Source organism: Grus americana, chromosome 18 (assembly GCF_028858705.1).
Source record: "Grus americana isolate bGruAme1 chromosome 18, bGruAme1.mat, whole genome shotgun sequence".
Classification (NCBI taxonomy): domain Eukaryota; kingdom Metazoa; phylum Chordata; class Aves; order Gruiformes; family Gruidae; genus Grus; species Grus americana.
Window position 1 is genome coordinate 6,362,181 of NC_072869.1, and position 27,433 is coordinate 6,389,613.

The following is a 27,433-nucleotide window of genomic DNA, read 5'->3' on the forward strand; positions in this document are numbered from 1 at the left end:
GGCATTGCACCAGTGTGGAATTCACTTCCCGTATATTTCAAGTTGGTGGTGAGAGATGCAGAAATCCAACTAGCAGATAAGAATTCTCATTTTGGCTTTTTTATTACCCTGATTTGGAACTAATGGGATCTGACTAGCAATCCCAAACACATCAATACAGCCAGAAATAGGGTGCTCCCATCTTGTTTCTCTTAAGCTTTTTTTTTTCTTTACTAAAGCATTGGATCAGAAAGGTTAAATTGTTGTTGATTCCATGGTTCATGGAAGGTTAGGATTTAGTTCACATTTATTTCATAGTTGACCTGTGTTACGAATAAGGAAGCTAAAAGTGGATAGTACGTTAAGTGGAAATGAGATCTAACCCTACCATCTTTACAGAAATATTTCAACCTTTCCATGTTTGAGCTGGTCTAAATGGGCCAGTGAGGAACGGAAATTCAGTAATGTCTCCTAGTATTTTGTATTTGCTTTTATGACTTTATGTTGGATAGGAATATTTCATGTTCTAAAAGCAAACTGTAAATAAAAAGTGATTTTAAAGAAATAAATTTCAGTTAAGGGCTACCATATGTGCACTTTAAGATGAAATTAACCTGGTTTGGTTTAATTTAGATTGTTTGTTTGGAAGAGGCTAAAATGAACCTAGTAACCCCAGTTTAAATTTATCCAATACAACTTCTGAGCATAGGCAAGAAGATTGCCTACTTTACATGTACATTTTTTTCCTTGTGATTTACAAGAGGCAAATGTTATACTCATGGAGATTTGCAAAATGAAGGGGGCATCTAAAGTAGCATCAAGAAAATAAGGGATTTTTTTTTAAGTTCCCAACTTAAGAAAATGAAAAGTAATACAATCAAGAGTGGGACAAAAGGCTCTTTCATGTACAATTAATAGAAGTGGTGTCCCTAAGTATGAAAATATGCCATTGATACTATATTGGTCAGTAGCACGGTAGGACTGATCCTGAGCCATATAGGTGCAAGACAGTAAATTTATCAGTGGTCCATAATTTCAAGTGGTACAAAAGAGGACTGAAGCTACTTCACTGAGTAACTGTTAGACCTAAGCTGTGCTTAATTCTCCTTGGAGTCTTGCTTCTAATCCCACTAAAACTGCTGAAGGTTTTACCACTAACTTTCACTCTACCAAAATTGGACTGCAGGGACAGCAAGTGACTTTCACCTAAGGTATTTCAAAGCTTAGGCAGTTTGAGGTCATTCATTTTCTTTCCTGAGGATAACCTTCTTCTCCTCTTCACCCTCTGTCATTGCTGGCACCCATTCCTTAGTTCTGAGTGAGGAGAGATAAAGGACAGGAGTAGACCAGTAAAGGGGATAAAAGAGTATTTCGTTGTGAGGGGTGGAATAAAAGAAGAGTGGAGGAATAGATAAAAGAATGAGGATATAGACTAACAGGGAGGATGCTGGCAATGGAAGATAACACTCAGATTGGGTGTTTCATAGTGCACTTTGCCAGAAACAAAGAAGAAAGAGCATTGGTGACAGTCCGCTTCCCTAATTGCTTTTGGTTCTGGTCGTAAATAGATGGGAATTGGGTTGGAAGCTTCCATAGGAACAAGGCAATCTTGTTCTCTGAAGAATCACAGAGATAGAGTCAGAGAGAGCTTGACTGTTCAGTCATCAAATCTTCATTTATTTTTTTTAACCCTTAACTTAGAGCACAGAAACTGTCAGAATCCTTGAAGACAAAATTGTTAATAACTTAAATGCTCTAAAGTTCTTCACTACGTAGCTGTTGACCTTTGAGGAGCCTGACTGCTTACTGAGATTATTTCATTAGTATTTGCACATTGACTTCCTGCCAAAAAGTCAATCTGCTTTTCCTTTGCATGGTTTTGTTATTTTGAAGGTCTTGAGCTGTGGAATAAAACCTACTATGTAACAAAGAGCAGGCAGAGTTGGAAGCTTTCCAGTAAAAGCCTTCCCAGGTTAAACTCTGGTGATGCTGAAATATTACAAGTGTTTTATGTGGCCTCCTTTCCCTTGTGTCTTACCTAACATAGCTGTTCCTGAAGAAGGGCAACAGTTTTACTTCCCATTGCTCCCAAGAGAATGTTCTACTTATTATTTACAGGATGGAATTTATACATCATTTGAACTTGGGACTTGGACTTTGCTTTTATTCTTTTATCAGCCTCAAAACAGTTTTTTTAAAGATGTTTATGATGAACTTAATGATCCCTCTCATAGAGTTGATTAGTTATGATGTAAATGACAGTATGAATCTCATATCATATTTAGGTGCTCAGCATTTCTGCACTGTTGAAGACACTTATACAAACTGTCTAAAATAACATGTAAATATCACAGTGAAAAAAGCACAAGGAAAGGCTGTGTCAGAAGGCTGGCTCGAGAGCAGATTAACTACCTGTGGCCACCAGGAAAATATCGATTTGTTTCAGATGCGGGATAAAAAAGGAGGAAGATGGATATACACTACCCCTTGTTTTTTTCTCTTCTTCCCCTAATTTCCTCCCCAAAAGGAGAGGAAGGTCAAAATGTCACCTGAAAAAGCTGGATGGAGCTAGCAACTTTCTATACGCAGTTAAAGATATCTGAACTATGAATGTTCTATTCATTGAGCCTAGAGAGCCGAGATGAAATATTTTATGATAGACAGAAACTGATGAGCCCATCAAATACTTAGAGCCTGGAGGATGAAGGTATGTTTTATACCTTATCATGAGACTTTGAGTTCTATCTTGTGGTATATTGGCAAGGCCTGCATTTCGCAAGGGATAGGCTAAAGTAATTCTCATGTTCAAGTCCAGCGGAGTAAACAAACAGCTACAGTCTGCAAATGTTGCAGATTCAGAATCAGTTTCAAGGAGAGCCCAATTAGAAGCATATGAAGGCAGCCTGGCCTGTCTCCCTAGGGTAGGGCATGTAGATATTCATCTGGTGCTGGACAGGATGGAGCTCTCCTCCTAACTGGAGCTTTTGAGTGCTACTCCAACCTAAGTGATATGGTGCACAGTAAGTCAGCATAGCTCCACTGATCTTCCTAAATATACATCTGACTTGCAGTAGCTGTAGGCTGTCTCTTCCTAGAGATGAGAGCTGTGGGCCTTATTTTGCTCTGCAGGTACTAAGGGAACTTGAAGCAAGTGTGAGAAGGCATTATTATTCTCAGTTATTTCCAGGTTAATACAGGGGAACCTCTGTCTCAGGAGATTCCTAAACCTCTAACTGTAATCACTGGAAGGTTTTAGATGAAGGATCTATCTCTGCTGCCTATTTTTGTATTCTTTTTTCCAACACTTTTGCTCCTGACTATTGCTGCAGATCAACAGTTCCCAAACTTGTTTGCCCCTGCATCCAGGGTATAGGACAATGGGGGATGGAGCAGCTCTGAAAATCCTTTTCCAGAGAAAGGACGAGAGTGTGAAAGATCTAGAACAAGAAGTGTCCGTGGATGTTAGGAGCTCAGAGCTTAAGCACTGCTTCACATACAGTCTTCCCTCATTGGGATTACTTTCTTTCAGGACCTTTGCTAAAAAGCTCAGCTCAATACCTGTGGACCTTGGTTCTGTCCTTGCTGAGTGCAGTGCTTGCCCCTTTCCTCAAGTTTCTGTTTACTGCTGCAACTGCTGGTCTGGGTACTCACTTCCCCAGGCATATCCCCTCTCCTACTCTCAGAAGCTCTTCAGTAACCCACCCTTAAAGGAAGCACTTGTGTCTCATCCACTGGGTTCTTCCCAGGTTATTTGATCTGATCTGCTGTTTTTCTTTCATATAAATTACATTCACATTTATTATGGTTGCAAATATTATGCACATTTGTACGCAGATGTATACAACATCACACACGTGCATATATTTGCAAATATAAGTGTGATAAAAATGGAGTTAGCATCTGAGAGAAATAGATTTCCTTGATAAGCTTGAAATAAGTTACAAAGCCTACATCTTTATCAAATGAAGTGCTTTGGGCTGGATTTTGGTATCTGCTATAACTGGAACTGGCTGGCTGGTTGAAGACAGCTGTGGTAGGAGCTGTGGTGGGAAGACAAGCAGACAGTTGGTGCGGAGGAGATTGCGCCCGAATGAGGTGCTGTGGAATGGGGGAGGCAGAGAGAGAAGGAGAGGAGAAAATTAGGTCTGAGAGCCAGTTAGGTATGGGAAAGAAAGGAAAGACCTAACCTTGTAATCACTTTGGTAGGTACAAGAATTATGCCCTTTGGTACAATTTTTTTTAGTTTTATTGAAAAATAAGAGTAAGGGAGAGGCAAGTGAGGAATTCATACGCACTCACAATCTAAAGTTATCTTAACACTTTTGAAATACCAGAAGTATGATTGCCTGTGCAAGGATTGTGTGGGAAAAGACACTAATGTAGCACATTCTCATTTTATTGCAGAGGTTGTGGGACACAATGAATAAAGGAGGGGACTGCAGGAAGAGGAAAAGATAGTCACAAAGGAATTTAAGGCTTCTCTAGAGAATAGAATTTTATCACTGTCTCTGTCAGAATTTGTGTTGCTTGGCAACACTCATTAATCAAACTTTTCAAGGGTGGTCTCTAATTGTATGTTGCTTGTTTCCCCTGAGGCCTGATTTGCAGAATTGCTGAGTACTTACAGCTAAAACAGGTCAATGGGAGAAATGTTTCGTATGTATCAAATAAGTCTTAAGTACTGTAAAAATTGTACACTGGTGCTACAAATTGGCTAATAAAAGGTAGAGAATATCTTTCTCTGACTCTGGCATTCATTTGCACATTTGTAGAAAAGGGATATCACCTCATCAGGAATGCTCAGGAATCAAACATTTTGGGAGGTTGACTCGTGCTAAAAATCCATGCTGCTTTTACCTTGAAGTGCAAGGAAGACTGGCTGAAGTGGCCTTTCACAGCACTGCCTGGTTGGCTTCAATTAATGAGCCTTTGAGCATTTTCTTCTGCACTGTGGGTCTAAGCAGCAGCCCTTTCTCTCTATCTCAGTCCCAAGTGTTTGGTTGAGGAAAAAAAAAATACTGGAAGTCATCTTAAGGAAAGCATAAAGCAAAGTAAGTCCCCTCCTTTTACTCAACTTTCTACTTCCAAGTGTTGGCCCCATCTGAATTTCTACTAACCTATCTAACCTAAGAACCATTAGTTTTTTACATAACTGATAGGTGCAGGATTGGGATCAGATCATGTTCAGTTGATGTCATTGTGCAATTTGACCAGACTGCAGTGGAGGAGAAAGAAGATCAGACCCTTAAAAAGACAGTTTTTGCTATCTATACAGAAGGAAGCAATGCCCAGAGATACCACAGCTTTGTAATGACAGCAGTCCTCTTAGCTACTGTGGCTTAGACTGAAGTTTGGAAACCTTTTGCTTCCTGAATTCCAGACAGATCTTTTTGAGGGGAAAGAGCAAATATTAAAATTAATCTTATTTTTGTCATGTTACTATAGGATAATGCTAACATGACTGTGGGCCATGTGTAATGAGGTGGCTGGCTTCATCCAGCCCCTAAAGTGCTTCTTAATCTGTGTATTGATGATCTTAGACCATCTAGCTCTTCTCATGCATGGAACACTATTAAAGAATTTCTATATTAGTCTTTTATCAAAGGATATAAGCATGTGTAGGAGGTAAAACATGTCATATTTTAATCCATTAGGAGTGACTGTGGTTCTTAATTTAAAGCCTAGAGAAATGTAATTTATTTAAACAGTACTTTCTATTTCTATAGTAACTTTTACTCAAATATCTCAAAATGGTTTCCACTAATTGTTATACAGAAATAAAGAGATGCTGCTGCTCAGTGTGTAGAACCCTCTTTGAGTAGGTCAAAGATGGTTGACTCATAGCTCACTGCCAAATCAGAATAGTAGGGCTTTGCACTGCATTTCACAGAGATAATTGCCCAGACAAACTACAAAGAAATGAAAAAGCTGCCTTGAGGGTCATGAGGCTTCCAGGGCCAAATCTTGCGTTGTTCTTAATGTAGATTTATGTGAGGCAAGGCAGCTTACAGCTAGTTGACACTCAAAGTTGAAACAGTATAAATGATGCCAGTGTTTTATTACATTAAACCCAATACAAATATATGCGTTAGCATTTTAAGTGAATTTGACCTCATTTATGTTGATTTATGGTTGAAATTGTGTTTACAGTTGTGACGCTAACCTGACTAGTACTGTACTAGTTTCTGTTGACTGACTTCACATGAATTGATGGAGCCTCTGGGTTTGCAGACGAGACTTTAACTTCTTTGGGAAGTGGTGCCAGGGAGAAAGGTAGGGGGTGTTAGATGATGAAGCAGCAGCTTTAATACAAAATGCCTGTTCAGGGTGAGAATTGTCTTAAGGAAATAGGCCAGTGTATGTTCATGTCACTTAGTACAGTCAACCCCATTTCACCACAGCACTTGTGCACATGATGCCACACTAAATTCAAGAACATGGCTGAATGCGGATGGAAGGAAAGGCAGGCATTTTGAGTTTAGGGTTTAATATTTTCCTTAGTTAATGTCTTTAGCGTTTCTTTGTAATTTTCTTTAAACCTGGGATGAATGTTGTTCAGGGGACAAAAGAAAGATTGGCACTTGAGATCAGAGGTGACATGATTTCAGAATTGTTGTGCTTTTTGAGACAGGTAAAATTTGCTACGCTTCTGGATCACCTTGACACTTATGCAAATTACAGCAGTGTTATCTGTGGATTACCGCTGTGTTTAATAGCAACAGAATGGTTAATGCCTAACATTTTAATGTGTACTTAGCCTCTGATCTGTGACAAGTCTATAATTGTCTATTGAAAATTCCTTAAAGATGTATGATGAAAAGTGATCAGTGATCATTTTTAGATTATTGACTTAATTTCCAAAATGGAATGACTAGTCTTTGGGTTTTTTGTTTGTTTTAATAGTAATGTAGCTTGATGGTTCACAAAACTGTACGTTTGGTTTTTAGTCTTTGATGTAAATAGCTACCAAAAGAAGTAAATGAAAGAAAATATTATCATTCTTACGTGATAAAGACATAGTATGCTAAATGCCAGTAGTGCCAAAGTGTCATTTTACTCATGCCAAATTCACAAAAAAGTTTTGCAGTTGTATTAATTAAATACTACCCAAAGGTATTTATTTTTTTAATAAAAATTTGTTCCTTTACTACGAGCTGGGGTAGAGGAGAGGGAAGGGTGTAGATCTCCTTTCAAGTCAAATCCAGTCCACTGTTGTCCCTACAAAGACTGTCAGAATAAATATTGCCCTTCGACCACTAGGATAAATATTGAGAATTATTGGAAAAGCGTATTTCAAGAAAGCATGAGCCCCAAATTGATTATTTTTGTTTGAGTAGTCTTCTGGGTTTTGGGAGTAAACAGATCTTACTGACTTCTTTAATATCAGAGGTGGTTGTTTAGTTTACTGTCCTGACATCTCCCACACACTCAGGCTGCTTTCTAATGGCAGAAAACAATGAAAAGAAATGGTGAGTGTTTGTAAAAGTAAATTCTGTCACCATGGGGTGAATCTGCTGATGGCATAGCCCCGTATCTAACCAGCTGAGCTGTGTAGCAATAGTACAAGTCCAGTGCCACATTCTTCATATCTACCTTGGGTTGCAGTTGGGGAAATGACAGTTAAAGAAATCCTTACTCAAAAAGAAAGATTGTAACACAAACGGGTCACAAAAAACTTGGGTTTGTTCTGGAACCATATTCAGTGCGCGTTTGAAGTCATCAGAATAATTCCTATCAGTTTAAATGTTTTAGAATGCGCCTAGCGTAAGCTGCTATGAGAGCACCATTTATCAAAATGTTGTGTTCTGCAGAGTGCTGCGTCAGTCTTGTTAAATCTTATTAATCTTCACTCCTACAAGAAAAGTCTTCTAGTTACATGGACTGCTTGCATTACTAAGAGTTATAGACTCAAGCTCCTTATGTATGATGATAAGAAGACCATAAACACACATTAATTTGAGAACCAGGAGGTGAAGGCAGGACATAGTCAAATGCTGCAAAATGGAGACACATACAGAAAGGATTTGGGCTAAAGTCTGAAGTTCAGTAGAATAGTTTGAAGTGGGTGCAGCCATGGTTAAACTGTTTGTTCTCCAGCTAAATAATGGGGTCTCTCAAGTCCTTAAATAGAGATGATGATCTGTATTTTGTACTGTTTCTAGCATATGACCTCTACAACTTTTTGGTGCTGCGAAAGGTATGAAAAATAAATAAGAGCAGTCTTATCAACATATTGCTGCACAAAGTTGTGTTAGGGAGAAAATAAACAGATGCCACATACACAGTACCATAAGGATTTAAGAAAACACATGATTCCTTTTAGGTATGTGGCTGGATCAACTCCAAGCATGTGTGAAAGGGTGGGGATCAGTCTGACTAATGTACAATACGTTGCCATCTTCTGGTACTGACTTTAGTTTCCTGTGTAGCTGAAAACCTGGCATTGTAGCATGCCAGTTGCAGTGAACCTGGCCTGGTGTGGAGTTGAAAGCTGGATAAAGGACCGTGGTGTAAGATCCTTTCCATGCACCCAGTTTTGTCATCCAGTTTTGACCCTAAACATCTGTCTAACAGGGCTCAAAATCAAGTTCACAATCAGTAGTATTGTTCATTGCATAATTGTATGGTCACCCAGCCAGATATAGTGGACTTTAATTTGTCTGCATTATTCATCAGCCCTCACTGGATTTCCCTGGTGGTTAGTGTAGAGTTTCATGAACAGCTAGGCGGGAACTTATGTGATGGGGACAACTAAAACATTCAGAGTTCAGTCAGTTTCTCCTGACAATTTTAATGTCTATGAGACTAATGTCAAACTGTCTTCATTTTTTTTGGACATAAAGTTTGGTTACTTTAGATTAATTTCAGTATTCCAAATATTTTTTTAAAACCTGCTAATCTCCTGACTAGTTTGCCTAACATTTGGGAGGCTATTTCAAGTGGACTTAGAGTTTATAGAATAGCTGAGATATTACGCATAAAATTCAGTGTGTTCTAGTGGGAAGATCAAAGGACTGGGAGTAACTTACTTGCTACAGAGTCTGACTTGTCCCATCAGCGTTGTCACTGACTTCTGCATGCCTTTCCACCCATTCCTTATCTACTTGTGCTCCTCACCACCCAGACACAAACCAGATCTAATCCTGCAGCCACAGAGCCAAGTTAGCCTGGTACTGTGTACTGTAGGTAGTATGACCTGCTGAGAGACGGAGCAGTCTATATCTGCTTGGATATATATGCCATATGTGACTTCAGGCAAATCATAGTAAAGAAAATGACAGGTCAGTTGTCAGTAGATTGTGGTTGATACTTTCCTTTCAGGGCTGCAGGTGCTCTGAAGTGGGCAGTCTAGTTGGCCATGTGTTTTTCATCTGTACCTGCAACCCTTTCTGCATACATAAATCAAAAGCTTATGTGGCAAAGGCTGAAATACAGGGAAGGAGGCAAGTACAGGACGTGAGGGTGTGATTTTTGTTAGATGCTGTGTTTATGGAATAGATCTATAGGTCTGCATAACCCACAGTTCTCTGTTCCCATCTACAGTGCTCAGCATATGTGGAAGACTCATCAGGCGTTTGTTTGTGGATAATCAGGTATGGGATGTCTGTGCCTCCAGGGTACGCAGTGTGTTCTTCAGGCAGCTGCACAGCAATGAATTTGCCAGAGCTATCCTGAATCATACTTTGAAGCACTCACTCATCAAAATTAAATACAATAAGAATCGTAACTGAAAGAAACAAAGCTTCTCTGAATTGACCTGAATTCAAGGACATTTCCCCCATTTCTGATATTTTGAAAGCTGGTGTACTGGACTTACTGCTGTTGGAGTATATTACTTTGTCTTGTTCCATCCTGGTTGTGTTTTTAAAGTTGAATATTTATACTTATCAATAGATGGGCAACTGTTTAGCATTTTTATAAATTAAATTATGTAGGCAATTATTATTATTGATGAACAGGTTTTTCTGTACTGCTGCCATATTCAGTAGTTCACACAGTAGTTGGTAGGCAGCTGGTTTTCATGGCTAAGCTACTGGAATGAGCCTGTCTCCAGTTTTGCCCCATAGACTGTGCAGGAGGCAGGGCTGTCACTGCTTCTAGGATTTCTTTTAGTTTTTTTCAGTCAATGTCTTGGCCAAAGATGGAACATTGAACAATAAAAAGAGTTAGAAGAGAAATAGATCTTAGAAGTCTTTAGAATAGAGGTAAATATAAATAAAATATGGAAGAAACCTGGGTAAAGGTGCAATGCTGTCTGTTTTTCAAAGGACACTGGAAACTACCAGGAGTCTCTGATTTATATATGCCAGGCTGATAATCAGGGAAACATACACATTTAAAATCTACAGCTTCCATTTCCAGTCCTGAATTGGTTTTGCCCTCACTAAAAAAAAAAATATAAATCTTTCCTCTTGCTACAGACAAGAATAAAAGACTGCCTGAAACTTCTGTGGATTTTGACTTGGAAGAAACAGGACCACGCAGATGAAAAGAAGGAAAGCTGGGAAATCCCTGATGAAATCTTTACAGTGGCATATTTCTCCATACAGTTCCCTTGAACTAAATACATTTTTTAAATTCTTACCTTTGGTGGTTTTTTTTTATTTTTCTTTTATCTGTGTCCAAAGTCTTAACTATCAAAGACAGGGAGAGCAAGCTGTGAACAACAGATACCCAAATGAAGGTGTTGGGTTTTTTTATACCTGGATTTTTCTGCACCAATGATTTAGAAAGTGATTAAAATTCTAGATCAGTGAAATGAAGCAGGTACAGGCATCACAGCCAATGCAAAATATCTTCCATCTTAACTTCAAAAACTAAATGAGAGAAGGGAAGGAAGCATATCACTGCTTTTGACTAATGGCTAAAGAAGTGGCTGAGAAGAATGAATAGGGGACACCTTTGCAAGGACCAAGAAGCCAAGAAATTTAGTAGGGTTCAGAAGGATAAGCTGCTCTCTGCAGTCACCCAAGGTTGACAGAGCTGCATCGTTTCTAGCCAAGAATATTATTGGTTGGGATAGGAATAACAGAATAGCAGCAGAGTGCCAGAATAGCACTGCTGTCTCAGGAATCAGTCCAGAGAGGGGGAAGGGTATGACTTTTTCCAGGATCAGTGGATAAACACAACTATGGACAGATGGATGATAGAAGTAATTGCTGAGGGATATTCCACAGAACTGCAGGGAAGCAAAAACGGTGCAGGAGGTATGGAGAGTGATTTGTCTCTTGTCAAGATTGGGAGCATGACAAAGTAAAAAAAAAAAAAAAAATTAAAAATTCTTCCCCATCTTCACCTGGCAAGTGTGATAAACAAGCAATGCTTCCAAACTAGTAAAATTTTTAGGAATGTCTTTTGAAAATAGTCCAAAATAAACCAGTAAAAGCTCTACATTTAGGTATTTATATGGCTGTCATCACTGTAATATCTAAGCAGTAATTAATGAATTGGAATATCGATATAATACAACATGGCTGGCAACTGAAATGAATAAGACATGTTCTTTTCTTATCTGTCTTGTCTTATCCTGGCAGCTGATCTGACTAGAATGCTTTTTTCCTCTTGCTGCTCCTCAGTTATTCCACTGCAGTTCAGTTCAACTTTTCCACAGTTATTTCCCATCTCTGATTTTAGAAGTCTGAAAAAAAAGCTGCTTTTCTTCACTTTTTCGAGGTTTGGATAACCACTCACCTTAACATTGATGGTTACTTAGGGTAAACAAGTAGTAGTGGAATATATGTACGCCATTTTATTCATAGGGGTTGCCCCTTCATCATTTGGGTTACAGGGACTTAAGTGGATTGAGGTGTCGACAAGACTACTTTATTTTCTTCTCTACTTTCCTAACCTGCCTCTTGTGATGTAAATTAAATCTATGCAAAGTTAATGTTGGTGATACACAATATTTATGTTTGTCTTGTGGCCAGTTTAATGCTAATGGGATTCTGAGCTGTGCAGTTTGTTTTATTAAATGATTTGGGGTTCATTAATGACGTAGTGGGTAAGTATAATGGCACTTTGCAACCTTGGATAGCTTTTTATGATGCAGGGCCAGAGTCTCTGCTTGCTTTTTGAGGACTCTAGGAATCACTTCTTTTTGGGAGTTGCTCTAACTTGCCCCAGCTATCTCAGAAGCAAATATCCTTCTTTAGTCCTTTTTCTTGCCTCCAGTAATACACACTTTTTTACCACAGTTTTTCCACGAATGCGAGTGAAGGAAACGTTTATAAAACCCCTGTATTGTTAACATGGACCTTGGAATTTTTGATAGTCTATGGCATCTCATTGCTTGGTAACACACAGAAATAAACCAGATGATCCTAACTCTTTCTGGCAGTTTAAAGGGAATTTAATGAGTTCATTGCTATTTAAGATTCTTCTATACTTGCCATGTATAGTAATGGGAATATGCATAAACTGGGCTCTTTTGAAAATCTGCATGATGTAGAAACATTATTTTGAGAAAGGCAGGATCTGCTTTAGTCTGAAACAATACTTTATGTTGAAAAATACATCACAATATTCTTAACACCACTGAAAGTACAGCTACTTACTAGAAGAAAGGCTGTCATTTATCAATTCAGAAAAGTTAGCTAGAAAGGGTTTTTATTCCCCCCCCTATTCTGGTAAGAAGTGTCTAGTGACCAGGAACCAACTATTGCTAAGAAACTGATAAACTACAGTGGCAATGGGGAAAAACAGTTGCAATAAAGCTACGTTACGATGGGTTCAATTTTCTGTCATGATGCCACTGCCTGAAATGGATCCATATCTTGGTTTATTGTCTGACATTAGATTTCTTCTTGATGCTAGCAAAGCTGTTATTATATGGCCAGAAAAACATTTTTTGACTTTGTGATCTCAGAAAGTGCCAGGACATAAGATTTAAGAGCTGAGGATTTAGGTAGTCCAGTGAGCTGTGAGATGATCTGGATTAGTGCCCTGACTGTCAACGCCAGGATGACTAGAAATCTAGGTCCCTGAATCCAATTCAGTATAATCAAAATAATTTTGCCTCCCCTTTGCCATTAGCTTTTGAATGACTGTGGTGTTTGTTGCAATTGTTTATATGTGGCTACCTTAGCCAGGAGAAAATGTCTCTTCCTGTCTCAGGAAAGTGCATCATTTTGTGTTGGCTGAAGTTAGAGTAATGTATGTGCAAGACCTACAGATTGCCATTCATAGTTCTGCTGAGTTTTCAAGGGAGATTGAAGGCAGCCTTCTTCCCTCTTTTTCAGGTATGTCTGTTTGTTAAAATTGTGGAAAATGCTCATAATTGTATTGCTCATAATTGTATTGCTTAAGCATTATGAAGTCTCTGCACATGATGTAGCTTTTTCTTTAGAATGTTTCCATATCACGTTCTGGACAACCAAGTTTTCGTATGCTGTAGAATTCAGTGGGATTTGAGGCTGCTGTCTATTTTGTAGGATCAAGCGCCTAATATTGATGCCGTGCCATTAGTCTTAAGGTTAATTGGCAGACCTTTATTTTTTCCTCTTGAGTTTGCCTAAGCAGTGATGAATACTTAAAGTCTAGGCACAGCTCCCTCACGGGAAGACTGCTGAAGAAATGATTTCTCTTTCCTGGAGCCAATGATTTGGGAAAAGAAAAAAAAAGATCTGCCTGTGGCAGCTAACAGGACAGTGCCCGACTGTTTGTACTATTACCGATTGGTAACTTTTCTGTTTAGAGAGTACAGAGAGCAAGTGGGGTCAGAAACCTGATGAGATGTCAGTATCATATGTGCTTCTGAGAAAGGAACTTAGTGGTTTCCTTTTAAAGGAAGCCCTATTAATTCAGCATTAATAATGTATTGAACTTTAAAGGCTCAAGGATATTGAGGCCATTTCTTTGAAGTTGCTGCGTCTCCCCAAACCGCATTGAAATTAATGGGAGTGGAGGGCATGCAGTGCGATGTAAAGTAAGAGCTATTCTGAAGTTAATATCATAAGATATCTTGCTGCTTCTTACTACATTATTTTATAGAGCTCTTCAGACTTTATATCTAGACATGATTAAACAACTCATTGGAGAGGAACTACCCCATCTAACACAACACTGAGTAGGCTACTGTGTATGCTGACACTCCTGTCAGAGACTCTGGAAAACATTGAGACAACCAAATTGTATTTATGTGGTTTAGGACCCATGAAACCCTAAGTGTGTCATCAGTGACCGAGATGAAAGGTGCTGAGTCTCTGGTGTTGCCCTTTGAATTTCCCGCACTGCTTGCGATCAGTATTATGCTCTAATTGCTGCAATACAGCTATGTATTTTTCTCCTGCATTTATTTAATTGCTTTGATTTCTTGCAGTAGTTGAGCTTTGATGCAATTTTGACTCTTGTGCCAGAGAAGGAACAGAACTGTACCTCATTCAAAAGGAATGTGATTCCCATAGATATGTATGGGGTCTGAGGAAGCAGAGGCTCACATCCTCGGTTGGTAGTAATTTGTAGGTAGAACCTTCAGCATTCTTTCATCTCAAAGCTGCTCAGCTTTCCCAGACAGCATAGAGAGCTATATAGAAGTTCCTGTCTTTCAGTCATTTCAGAAATGAAATTTTGCCAAAGAAATTACAAAAAAGTATTATTTTAAAAATTGAAGCAAATAACATTAGGTGTAACACTGCCTTAGTATTCCAGCCATGTTAGCAAAAAACTACTTGGAGAGGGTGAACATACTATCTTTTACATTATGTGGTCTAAGTCTTGTACATGTATATTAGTCACATTACCAGGGCAGCAGCTTTATAGGGACATTTGATGTTCTACAAATTGAGTTAGGAATGATATGCAGAGTTTTGTCTTAAATTGGGTGCAGTGACATAAAGTAATTCACCCTGCAGTGCAATCCATCATTTACATTCGTGTACTTAGGTGCTCAGGGAAGAGTCAAAACGACTTTAACTTTTTCTGACTAAAAGCTTTAGATACAACCCATGGTTTTGCTCATTTATATTAGAACTTAAATAACAGTTGCGTGATTGGGCATATCTGCTTTATGGAAAAGTGCTTATTACAAGTTGAGACCCACCACCCAAAACCATATGTTTATACAGCTTGCAGTTACCTAGCATGTTCATCTCATATTCTTCATAAACAGAATGATTCCTGCTTACACATAAGTTCATTTAAACTGTTTTGATAGTATTCAGAGGTCAGAAAGCAAGGAAGTTGTTAACTAATTATATTTCTACAGCTGAGTGGAGCACAACTTCTAAGTGTCTAGTGAGCACAGTTTCATGGGATCCCTTCCACTAAATCTCACTATTTCCTTTGTTGAACAATGGGATAGTAACTGGTATTACAAGCCAGTTTTTACAAGTAGATAAATAAAAGTACACAGTCACCTGCAAGATCGATAGCAGAGGAAGAAATGTTGTTCTGGAGTCCTGCCTGCAGTGGCCTTTAGATTGGCTATCCTTTGCCCCTTTCCTCACCTTTTAAGATACAAAATTCTTTAGTGAAAACATTCACAAATCTATTTGACTGTCAGAGATGAGAATCGTCTCTGCACAAGATCCTCTCTCTGCTGAGCTGAGCCTTATACATGCTTTTTACTTCCTGCAAACTGAGTTATTTCTAGATACTTCCAAAGTCTTGCAGAGTTCTCGTGAGAGTATGCTGTAAGCAGAATGTATGTCCTAATGTGGCCTTAAGTACTTGTAAACATCTTAGTTTATGGTTCTTCAAGCAGCGTGATTCCAGACACTCGGTGGCTCTCATCAAAAGCCAACTACATAGAGACGGTAGATGCAGCTGTTAGGTATGTTGTAATGTTATGCCATATTGTTTGTCACTACTGCCAGAATACATATGAAATGTATGCCAGCATGTATGAAATCTCACCCTTTGGCCTAGGTTTTAATTGGAATCTTATCAGGAAACAAAATTACAATAAATAGAAAATACACAGAATAGTCAAGTCTCTGTACCATAGCAGAGTTCCCATGATAGTGCCTTACTTTTGCCCTCTGACATGATAAAAACAGGTCACGTCTGTTTTGCTTGTGTTGAATACTGTTTGGAATTCACAGCAGCAGTGACAGCTTTTACACATGGGGATGGTGGAAGAAGGATTTATGGAATTGGAAAGTATTAACTTAATGAAAGAGCATTTGCATGTTTTCTGAGCAAAATGTTATAAAAAAAAAATCTGGCATAGCCGATGAAAGCATTTTATTTATTGATCCCTTTATAATCCTTTGTTTTCTTTTTCCTCCCTCATCGTATGGTGATGCATACAATGTAGGCTGTAATATTCATAAGTAGGGTAACCTTTCTTGTCCTGTAACTATTCACTTAGAAATGATGCTTTATATAGTGCCTGAAGTATGTGTTGTTAGGTTCTTTTAAAATAAAAAGGCTGCATAAAAACATCTTAAATAATAGCTGCAATTATGTACAGACTTGTTTTAAACAAATTGAACATTAATTATAGAGGGCTGAATCTTCAGCTAGTTGCATCTGCTTAGTTCCCGTGCAGTCAGGTCCACTTTATACATGCGTATTCCATTTGCTTTAAGAGGCTTTTGTTGGTGTGAGCCAAAAGCTGGTACTTGTATGACTGAAGATGTTGAAACTGATTTTTTAGATTGAGTAAGTCTTTGCTCCCTCCAAAGTTCAGGCAACCCGTCCTTGGGTTTAACAATGTGCAAAATATCTATATAAAGTGTAGAAATTAAAACTATTTGAAATAACTACAAAGTATGTACATTACCTAAGATTCTAGAAAAGGAATTTAGCAAAAAAGATTAAACTTTTTCTTACAGGTTTTGTTGGTTTTTTTTCTAAAAACCATCCTGCACTGTTGTCTGTAGGGCTAATTTTCAATTAGAACACATGATCTTCTGAAATACTACAGGAAAATTCCTCTAATTTTAATTTCTGCCATAAGGCACAGCCATCTTGGATTCCTTGTCAATGACTGAAGAAGATACCTTGAGAGTGATGAAGCTACTCAGAGTGAACTGTGGAACTCTGACTGGAAAGTCAAATACTATTACATAGCTGAGCAATAGTTTCTGCTAGGTGGGACAGAGACAGGATAAGGCCTATAAAGCCAATAGTCTGTGGGACAGAAAGGGTGGATGTAAGTGAAGATCACACCAGCATCTAATACCTTATCAATATATCTTTCATTTTCAGTGTTCACCATTGTAATAGCAGATTTGAGGATTTATTTTTCTTGTAGTAAGCACTATGCCATTTTTCTGTGAGTTTCATATCAAAGTATTAGCAATGAATTAATGCTTTGCACTAAGTTTCTTATGAAACTATATGGCTCATAGTTGCAGCTGGTTTTCTTTTTAATCTCATAACTATGCAGAAGAGGTAACAGTGATAAAAACATTATCATGTGTTTAATGCCAGGGCAGTACTAGCCAGGTTATCACAAGCAAGACTCTTAGGATGTAAGTTGAGTAGGGATAAGCATGCAGAGTGATTAATATAGCAATCAGAAGAGCTCAGATCAATAAAATTCAGATATAAAAGGCCGTGAGCCTGATTCTCCACAGTCTAGCATTTTTCATCTGTGTGAAATGGCAGTAAAGGGAATGGAGAATTCTGATCTGGCAGGATTCTACTCTTGGCTTATGCTTAGATGTGAATGACATAAATGATGGCATCAGATACAAGCCTTTTAATATTCTATTTAAGTATAGAAAGTAAATAAGTAATTGTAGAATTACTTGTTTATATCTTGCAAATAAGCATATTTACTGAGGGGTATTATGTATTAAATATAGCATTTTATATTATGTCAGCATTAGCGTTCCAACAAGATGAAGACCTCTGCACTGCAAATTATATGCAGATATTTGAACATCTGCATCATGGTACCTGGTATCTGATGATTTTAAAATAGTTTTACTGACTGAGCAACAGCTTCTCTTTGAAACATAAGCCTACTTATTTTAACCTCTCAGCCAGATATAGTTAACTGATAAATTTATAGGGCATTGGCATCTTTTGCTGTTTGCATTTACTGTACATTTTTATGATCCTGTACAAAGCTGTTTCCCTATACATGGAAGATACTAGGAAACAAAAATACACAGCATCTTGCAGAACTTAGCCTGTAATTTTATGCTCCACAATGAGATATACCTACAATAACCTGACAAAATGAAAGCAACACGTGTCATATCAGCTCCAAATAAATATCCTGTCTCCTCTACAGCAGCTGTATTGAAAGAGATCTGACATAATGGTGTTATATCAGCAGAGCTACTAATCTTAGATACTAGTGATTTCAGTACCGAGGAAGAGAATGCTGTAGCAAATGGAGGTCGCTCAATATTCTACACTTTGGACAAACGCATTTTGGACTGTCCCTACCAATGGCGGAATACAGTGCTGATGCTGACATTGCTGTTGCAGAGCTACTTGTGCAGGTATTCTGCTCCTAACAGCAAAGCATCTGTTCAGATGGGCCTGTTTATTTTGGTGCCTTGCAGAAGCAACAATATTTCTTGGAAACAAAAGGCATACTCTGAGTTTTAGTGGTAAAAGCAGAAGTCTCTGGCATCTCAGAATTACTATTTTTAAGATACTTTACACTCTTTAGAAATACAGAATTGCTTTCTAGACCTTTTGCCTCCTCAAAAGTATCTTATGTGACAGGTCATGCCAAAAAAAGGAGCTGCCATGGAGGAGCGGCGGTGTTCTGGTAAGAACATAGGAATATTAGAATCCACAAAGCAAGCACACACATGTCTCTGTATAGTCCTCAAGTGGGAGAATTGCAATGAGCAGTACAATAGTTTTACTTTAACTAAGAAGGATGCTCAAAGAATTTTGCTATTTTCAGTGTCACGAGGTGACACATACGAAGAATCCTTTGCCTTGGCAACAATTCCTGAGCCATAAGGTTGAACCTGTTTACCCGGCACAGTGCCATTCTGTCAGATGGGCATTGATACACCAATTGTAGAGACCCTGTGTTGATGTGCATCAGGTGTAAGTGTCCCAGATAGGATTCCCAGCAAGGATTGTCCATATGTCTGTTCATTCTAATTTTATATTCCCTCATTCCAATACTAATCCAGGTATGGATCTGATTATGTTTCAAAAATAGAGAACAGCTTTTTTCTCCTGTAATAAGACCTTTTGCCCACTTGTGTAACACAGGTTGGAGTAATGGTTTAGGAGAAGTTTTTGGAAGACAAACTTTCCTCCCTGGCCTTACCAGACCCCCTCCTCCTGCATTCAGAAAAATGAGAGCTTTATAAATGTTTTTCCTTTCTAAGCAAAGTCCCTGTAGGATCCATCAGAGTAAATCTTTGGCACCGAGCTAGATTTCATAACGCACAGCAGAGTGGAAATCTGTGTTCAGTCACTCTCTGCACTATTTTGCAGGATGCTTTGCCCAAACTGGTATAAAACATTGAGATTTCAGGGTTCAAGAAAGAGCATGGCACTGGGGATTGTCTCCCTAGCTGCCCTCTCAAAACAACCACCTGATTTTTCTCTTGATTTCCTCAGTGGCCTCAGTTTTCTATAAATCAGCAGGACTCCCAGCATTGCTCTTTCACAGATTCACACAGATTGGTAGGGGTTGGAAGGGACCTCTAGAGATCATCTAGTCCAACCCCCCTGCTAGAGCGGGATCACTTAGACCATGTTGCACAGGATCGCGTCCAGGCGGGTTTTGAATATCTCCAGAGAAGGAGACTCTACAACCTCTCTGGGCAACCTGTTCCAGTGCTCGGTCACCCTCAAAGTGAAGAAGTTTTTCCTCGTATGCAGCTGGAACTTCCTGTGTTCCAGTTTGTGCCCATTGCCCCTTATCCGGTCACTGGGCACCATAGAGGAGAGTCTGGCCCCTTCCTCTAGACATCCACCCTTTAGATATTTATAAGCATCAATAAGATCCCCTCTCAGTCTTCTCTCCTCTAGGCTAAACAGACTCAGCTTTCTCAGCCTTTCCTCATAAGAGAGATGCTCCAGTTCCCTCATCATCTTTGTAGCCCTCCGCTGGACTCTCTCCAGTAGTTCCCTGTCTTTCTTGAACCGGGGAGCCCAGAACTGGGCTTTTGCCCTATCTTAGATATTTTTTGTGGCTATGGTACAACATCTTATTTTGCTTATTGTACTCCTTTTTATGTGTTTCATTTTCATGTGTATTGAAGAGATAAGGATCTGATATGTGTGGAATGTGCAGAGTGATGCCAGGTCATGCTCTTCTCTAATAGCTGAAGCAATTGCACAGGCATCCAATTATTTAGTACAAAGCTTTGATAATCTAATTTTCTTGCTCATCTAATGCAGTCTGTTCCATACTAATGCAGCAGATTTGAAAAAATATGCCAGAAATCTTAGTTTTCCTAAGATTCCTTTTGGAATTAGCTTTACTAAGTGTTGGTGCAGCACACTGAAGCAGAGCTGCAGACCCAGACTCTTTTGATTTTGGTTTAATTTAAAATCTGAATAACAGATGATATTTTTCTTCTGGACCCAGCATGTATCATTTAGATCGGCCACAGAAGGGGCAAAAGCAATACGTTTTTTGATTGTATATGTTTCTATGAATGCTGACAGTAAGCAGTTGCATTTGAAAGTACCCATCCTTCCTGAAGTCGTCTTAACTTGCCTCTATCTACATAGATATTTTTTCACCGATTTTTGAAATGCAGCTGCCTCTGGTTGGCTGAACCAACTTTAGCTGTGTATATTACTACAAGATGCACTTTAATGCAATGTAATTTTCTGGGAAATTTTAAGTAGAGGAATGATTGCTGTGCTTTCTTGGGACTCACTTCTTAGTATCCTCTCCTATTGCTGAAGCACCCTGAAATCTTTAAGGACTTCTGTTGCAGACCATAGAGGCATAAAAGCAACCTGCATGAACCAGTGTTGAGATCCAAAAAACCTGCAGTTCACACTGGCTATGAATATTGTGCTGTGCGGATATTTTGATTGTGGGTTGGGATGTGCCGTTTTCCAAATGTTTGTATAGTGCAGTCCAGCACAAAGCCATACACAGTTTGAGTTCTCTAGGCAATGATATAAAAGCTAAAATAATGAAGATAATGTCATCTGCAAACTGTAAAGAGTGCACAGTGGAATAGTCCTTAACTATTAACATGTCACCATTCAATTAATGGAGCGAGCATCAGTACTGCAAGGAGAAATCTGCATCCACACAGACCCCATTCCACTAGTGTGTCTGGATTTCTGGTAAAGCAGAGTGTTCGTCCTTCTGTCAGTATGTTTAATTAACTTCAGCTTTACTTTTGTTTCTGCAATTTACAGTCAGTTAAATCCTAAATAGTGTTTTGTAACTGATAGAACAGTATGTAATGGTCCTCATCTTGTATCCTTTTTAGTCTGAATGTCACATCCTGTTTGTAATTTTTAATGACAACAACAGTTTTTATTATATTGCTGGAAATTTTCCCAGGGTAATTGTGTCTTTTGTATATAATATGGGATCTAGAAATGAAACTGCAGCAGAAAGCTGCTAAATCCAGCATCTTCTGTAGCTGCATATTTATGTTAAAAAATTCTTGGATCTAGTGCAAGAGATTGAAAGTCTCTTATAAAACAAAACCAACCCAAAATTTAACTTAAAGAAACACAAGGTAGCTGAGCTTTCTATAGCTCAGTGAAAGTTGCTCTAAATATGAAAATATCAAGCAAAATACAAGTGAAGGCAGAACATATTTGCATATCAGCTCTGATCTGCTATCTTACGGAAATCAGCTGCATGTTTGGCTGTGTGTCTGTATGCCCTTTAAAATTATTTCCAATTAACAGACATTTTTTATTTTGACCACAAAATTTGCTCCAGTTCTGATTTCCTTCAAGACAAAGAAAAGTAATGACCCTATGAGTAACTGACTGACTGAGACCTTTCTGCTCATGGCTTTTCAGGAATTTAGAGAAGTCATTTAAGCAACAGTCTCATCAGGGGGAAACCTTCTCCAAAGCTTAGGCTTCCATTGTTACAGCTTTCAGAATATTGGTCAAAGAAACCTTTCCCTATGTAACTGCACTGTGCTATCAAATGCAAGTGTAATAGAGGTGCATGTCATAGCTGCGTAACAGAAGCAAGTATCTTGCCTAGCTACAAGAATGACTGTGGTGGGGGATAAGTAGTGGGTGCTACATTGCAGAGAGAGAAGATAGAAGAAAAAATTTATATTCCTGCCCCAGCATTATAGCATAAGCCAATCTTTGTGAAGCTATGGGATATGCATTTCTGTTCTAGTTTTGGAACTCGGAGCACATGGGATGAGAGGAGAAGCGGTTATAGACACAGCTATTGGCTGTGGTTCACTCTGTCATTTCTTCACATTCAGAGCGAGACATTATTGGAGAACTTGGGAAAGGAAGGGGGAAAACTGCTTTTCAGTCCATCAACTTGGACTCAGATATTCACTACTGTATATGAGCACACTCTTTTTCTCTGCATTTTTATCCCATACTGAATTTATGGGTGGCACAGAAACCATCAATAGTGCTACAGATCCTCATTTTCTACCTGAATTTTTAAGTTTAGTGATCAGTTCTTCAGAAGCTGAGTATGTTTTAGTGTATGAGAAACAGGGACAAGGTGCTCTGAGATACAGATGCTAAGCATCAGTCAATAAATTGAATAAACATCACTTAAGAACTTGAGGAATGGCTCTTCTGTAGAAGATGATACCCTGTTTAGAGTTTCCAAAGTTTATTTAATTGAATATTTCCTATGCCTTGCCTTAATTTTATGGTTTCTTTGATTATTTCTTTCTAGCTCAACAAAATTCACCAAAAATCCATGAAGGCTGGTGGGCTTATAAGGAGGTGGTCCAGGGAAGCTTTGTTCCAGGTAAGGGTAATTTAAAAATCTTAGGTTTTAATAAATGTTTTTCATACATGTTGCATATCAGAGTAACCTAGCACACATCCTCAAGAATTGGTCCAGAAGGACAATTATGAACACCTCACTGAAGCAGCCTCAAAGAAAGCAAGGGTAATTTGGGGGCACCTTTGTTGCAGACTATCATGTTTCTTTCAAATTCAACTCTGCAACCTGTAAGCCTCAGCAGAAGAGAGAAATCCCATGAATTTTTACAGAACAAACAACTAATTTTTTTCAGCAGCAGCTAGATTTTGGAGTCTTTGAAAACCATATTTAAAGCATTTCAAGGATGCATTTTATGGTTATGATCTCAGACTAACACATCACAAAGGATATGTTAGTGCATATTAAGTTTATCCACAATGTTAGCAGTCACATATCAGATCTCGCATGAGATGCTAATTAGCACCTGAGAGGTGATAGCTGCGAGGCAGTCTGAGGAGCTATAGCTGAAGTTGCTGACTGATGTGCACTGAAGCAAACAGCTATAGCCATCTGCTAAGATGTTTCCTTTCCACAGCTGTTTGTCCTGTCCCAGGGCTGGAAGTTACCACCCCCAAAGATATTAGAAAGGAATATTTGTCCAAGACTGTCACTGCAGTTCAAAACTGACATCTAAGCTAATATGATTGACATAAATACAGCTCTTGAGCTGCTTTGGGGAGCAACCACAGGCATAGAGATGACTAATTGGGGGTAATAGCATTGTAAAACACTCTAGGATGAGTTGCTAGAGTTTGTCTGTCACAGCTTTGGCTGTGTGAATACTTTTTGCCTACTTCAAAGCAAAGTCACTGTCTTTCTTTGAACTATCACTTCTTTCATATTTAGTTGTGTAAGAATGCATTTAGGAGTGTATCAGAATATGCCTAGGTTAGAATATGCCATTCATAAGTTTTCATGCTTAATACTCTGGTTTGGATGGATATAAGTCAAGTCCTAACAAATGCTCTGGATCCGGTGCAAATTTGTCTTTGAGCAGTTCATAAAATCAAACCATACTTCACTACATTCCCCAAATCCCAGACTCCCTATGTTCTGGGATAGATTTTAGAAAAAGTATTTTAAATCCCCTTCTAATGTAATATGTTCATCTAGACACAGTTTTTTTCCCACTGTGCACCAGTGGCTTACAATCACTGATGCGTATCTCACAGGTAGGAGAGGATATAGGCAGAGATGAGGTGCAAGACCCATCACATTGTCTTTCCCAACTTCCCTCCTTACCCTGCTCAACAGAGAAGAGAGCAATGGTGACTGACAGGTTCTCCACCACAGTTACTGTGCCTCAGGTCTTTCTTAGTGCCAAGCTTTGCAAGTGAGGGTGCAGAGTTGTCAAGTGCAGGAAGGAGGGTACATCAGCGGCTATATCCTAGTGGTGCATAAAACACTCTCCCATCTTTCACCTTTTCTCAAAGCAAAGAATTACTCTTATGATTTGAATCATGTAGGCAAACAAAATAGAAAGTACGTAGTACTTTAAAATGTTAATGGAATGCAAATTAGGTTCCAAATTAAACTTCAGGGAATGTTCAAGGATGAAGAATGAATACTTTTCTTTATGCATGGTGATTTGCATAATAATCAAATAATCTATATTATTACATACTTTCACTAAATAGACTTTTTTGGTGTGGAATATCAAAGGAGTTCATAATGGGTTCAAATACATTTAAATAACCTTTTTAATATCTTTTGTTTGGCTGAGTTTTGCTGTGACTATGAACATCTTGTGTCGCTGAAGTAGTGGAAGCATTTTCAGGGTGGCAAAGGCAATAATATTTCAAACTATTCAGTACCATTTCTTTTACTTCAAATAGATGCACATAACCTTTGATACTCTTGTGCGTCTGATTGTTTTGATTCTCTTCCTAATGCTCCTGTTTTTTTCATAGCATCACAAAAGTGGGCTTTGGTAAGCATGAAATATAAAAGTGGTTAAATCTAATTTGTGATCGCAGAATTCACTTGCCAAAACTCCATCCTGTTACTGAAACTTTAGACTACATGTTAATACGAGGGCATAAGTGTTTCTTGCCCTGGGCAGACACTGTCTTCCTGACCCTTAATGAATTATACGAAGTCTAAAGTTACTTTACAAGGTGGTAGTGCTAATCTTAGCTAGGAGGAGGAAGTCCACCTCTACCAAATAATGACTAAACTTTGCTGAAGGAGCAGATAATGTTGTTGTTCTTCCTTATAATAAAGGTTTTAAAACAACTTTAATTCCAGATACAGGTCTATATCCACTATGATTCATTATTGGCTACAGATCACCAAAGCAAAGGCTACCCGTTTCCCTGAGATTCTGAGATGAGAAATCCCCTGTTCATAGTTCCTTTCACAACTTATTTTACTACTAGAGAGATTGATAAGTCTGCTCCTGCCTTTAGCAAGGATCATGTTGATGGGATTTATGCCCTAACAGAGAACAGCTGGCAAAGCTATGCTGACTCAACAGGAACACAGGGGCAGTGTTTGTCAAACCACCTCCAGGGAGGAAATGCATGAATTTGGTAATGATTTACAAGGAAAAAAAAAGCCTGAAACAATTGAAAATCTTGATCCTGAGTGCCAAAACTTGATTTTAAACTTCCTGCTATCACCATGTGCTTTTGTTATGGTCCACACAGGCAGTTCAAGTGTCCCTAGTTTCTCCTATGTGGGCTTTAAGATTTCTTTTTGTTACAGCTTTAAGATTTCTTTTAAAATACACATTTCTTTATGTACACGTCCAAAAATAACCTTTGATGAACAGGTCACTGTAAGAACTATGAACTGTTTGTCCATGGCCTGAAACTGAGAGATATGAAACATCAAACCCAAACAAATCTTAAACTTTCTGAAAAGCTCATGCATTATGCCATCCTCCAATCACACAGGGGTCTATTTCATACATTGAGACTGGTGATCACTCACTTTGGCTGCCTAAATAATACACAACGTAATCCCTCTGATTGCTACTCCTGCATTGCTCCCTTCTGTACTAAGTATAAAATTTCTTCTAGTCTTATTTTAGGACTTCAGGAGGCTGCAGCATCCCTCACCATTGGTGCACTTTGTCAGTGAAAACAGTGGTGCTGTCTGAGCTACAGCAGTGTTTTAAATCTGCAAACACTCTTCAAAATCATTGTCTGGTGTGACTCTGAAGAATTAACCAGCCATATATAATTATTTATTGGAACAATAATAGCAGTTTTTCTTTTAGAAAGCAATATATTGGAACAGTTCATTTCTTCAGGGTGATAGAGCACAGATTCTGGAAATCATTCACTGATTGACTGGAACTTAGGTTAGTATGTATAATATTTCAGGTTTGCTTGTCAGTTAAAGACAGTTTGAAGGAAATATATTTTGTACCAAATATTTTCCTGGTTTCTTACTTCCTTTAGTGATTCTGCAAAAACTTACTGTTTACAAATCATGTAACTAGAAAGGAAATGAGATTTTTTTTTTTTTTTTAACGGGAGTTAAACATAATTAAAATGTAAAACCATTGTCTCACTTTCAAATGCATTGTATGAACAATTCATTATTTTTAAATAGCAAGGAACAGAGGAATTAACTGCTAATTTGGAAGACGAAGGGAACACTGTTGGGTATTCCTGACAAAGCCTCCAATGCTCCTGTTATGTGGATACTAACATTTTACTGGGAGATGAAATGTCCCTTGGCAAGTCAGTGATATAACTGAGAGAACCATGCCATGCTTCTTTATAGCAAGAAGTATATTTAACCATCTCAATTTATGTCTCTGAACTTCTGATCATGTGAAGTTTTAAATATAAAGACTGCGAGTTGGTTTATGAATTTACTTGATTTTAATACAAATGTGAATCTGCTTGCTTTCATGAATAGATGGAAAAATAATGCAAGATACTGTGTTTGAGCAGTGATCTGTAATGGTCTCCTTCAATAGCAATCATAGCAGTGGTAGAAGAATCAAAGTTGACATTGATTGTGAAAATGTATGTGTGAGAAATGGGATTTGTTGATTCAAGAAAACACTACAAGTAGCTGCTGAACAGAAGTGTCAATTTAATGATATTCTAGGATGTGCACTAGGGGCACCTTGCTTGTGTAATGGGCACATTCTTAGCTAGTTCAGGTGAGAATACACAAGGTGTTTATTCATCTGGCTGTGGTTCAGCGGTCTTTTGTCTGTCCAGCAACACTTAGTAATTAAGCAGGATTAAGGGCTTTATCCTAAATGCTTTGGTAGCGATCCTTCTCTGGGGGTGCCAACCAAGCTGAATTCTGAACTCTACTCTGTAAGAAGTACAAAATGAACTTCGAAGGCATAAACCACTTTGATAGGATAACCCTTTTTGCTGTAATTTGAGTTGGGTCATTTCTGTTCCCAATGACTAGCCCTTAGAAGGTGGTGCAACAAGGATGGCTGCATTAACTAGCAACATGCTAAATTTTTTTTAGCTGCATCCAACTTCTGCAATGGCTTCCCAATATGCACAGGAAATTTTCTTCTAATTGGTTCCTAGTTTCTAGCTAGCTTTGAATTACCTAGAAATCTCCACAGAAGCTTTCTGTGAGACTGTTTCCTGAAAGAATAACTACAGTCAGTCTCAAGCCAGGAAGAAAAAA

At 38.4% G+C, this 27,433-nt stretch overlaps 1 protein-coding gene across 7 annotated transcripts in view; it reads left to right on the forward strand.

Moving 5' to 3' along the window:
• CA10 (carbonic anhydrase 10) overlaps positions 1 to 27,433 on the forward strand; it is a 206,739-nt gene that overhangs the window by 17,291 nt on the left and 162,015 nt on the right. For all 7 annotated transcript variants that reach the window (XM_054846754.1, XM_054846758.1, XM_054846755.1 and 4 more), the window contains one exon: positions 22,724 to 22,798. In XM_054846754.1, coding sequence (XP_054702729.1) covers positions 22,724 to 22,798 — 75 coding nt within the window. The remainder of the gene's footprint in view (positions 1 to 22,723; positions 22,799 to 27,433) is intronic.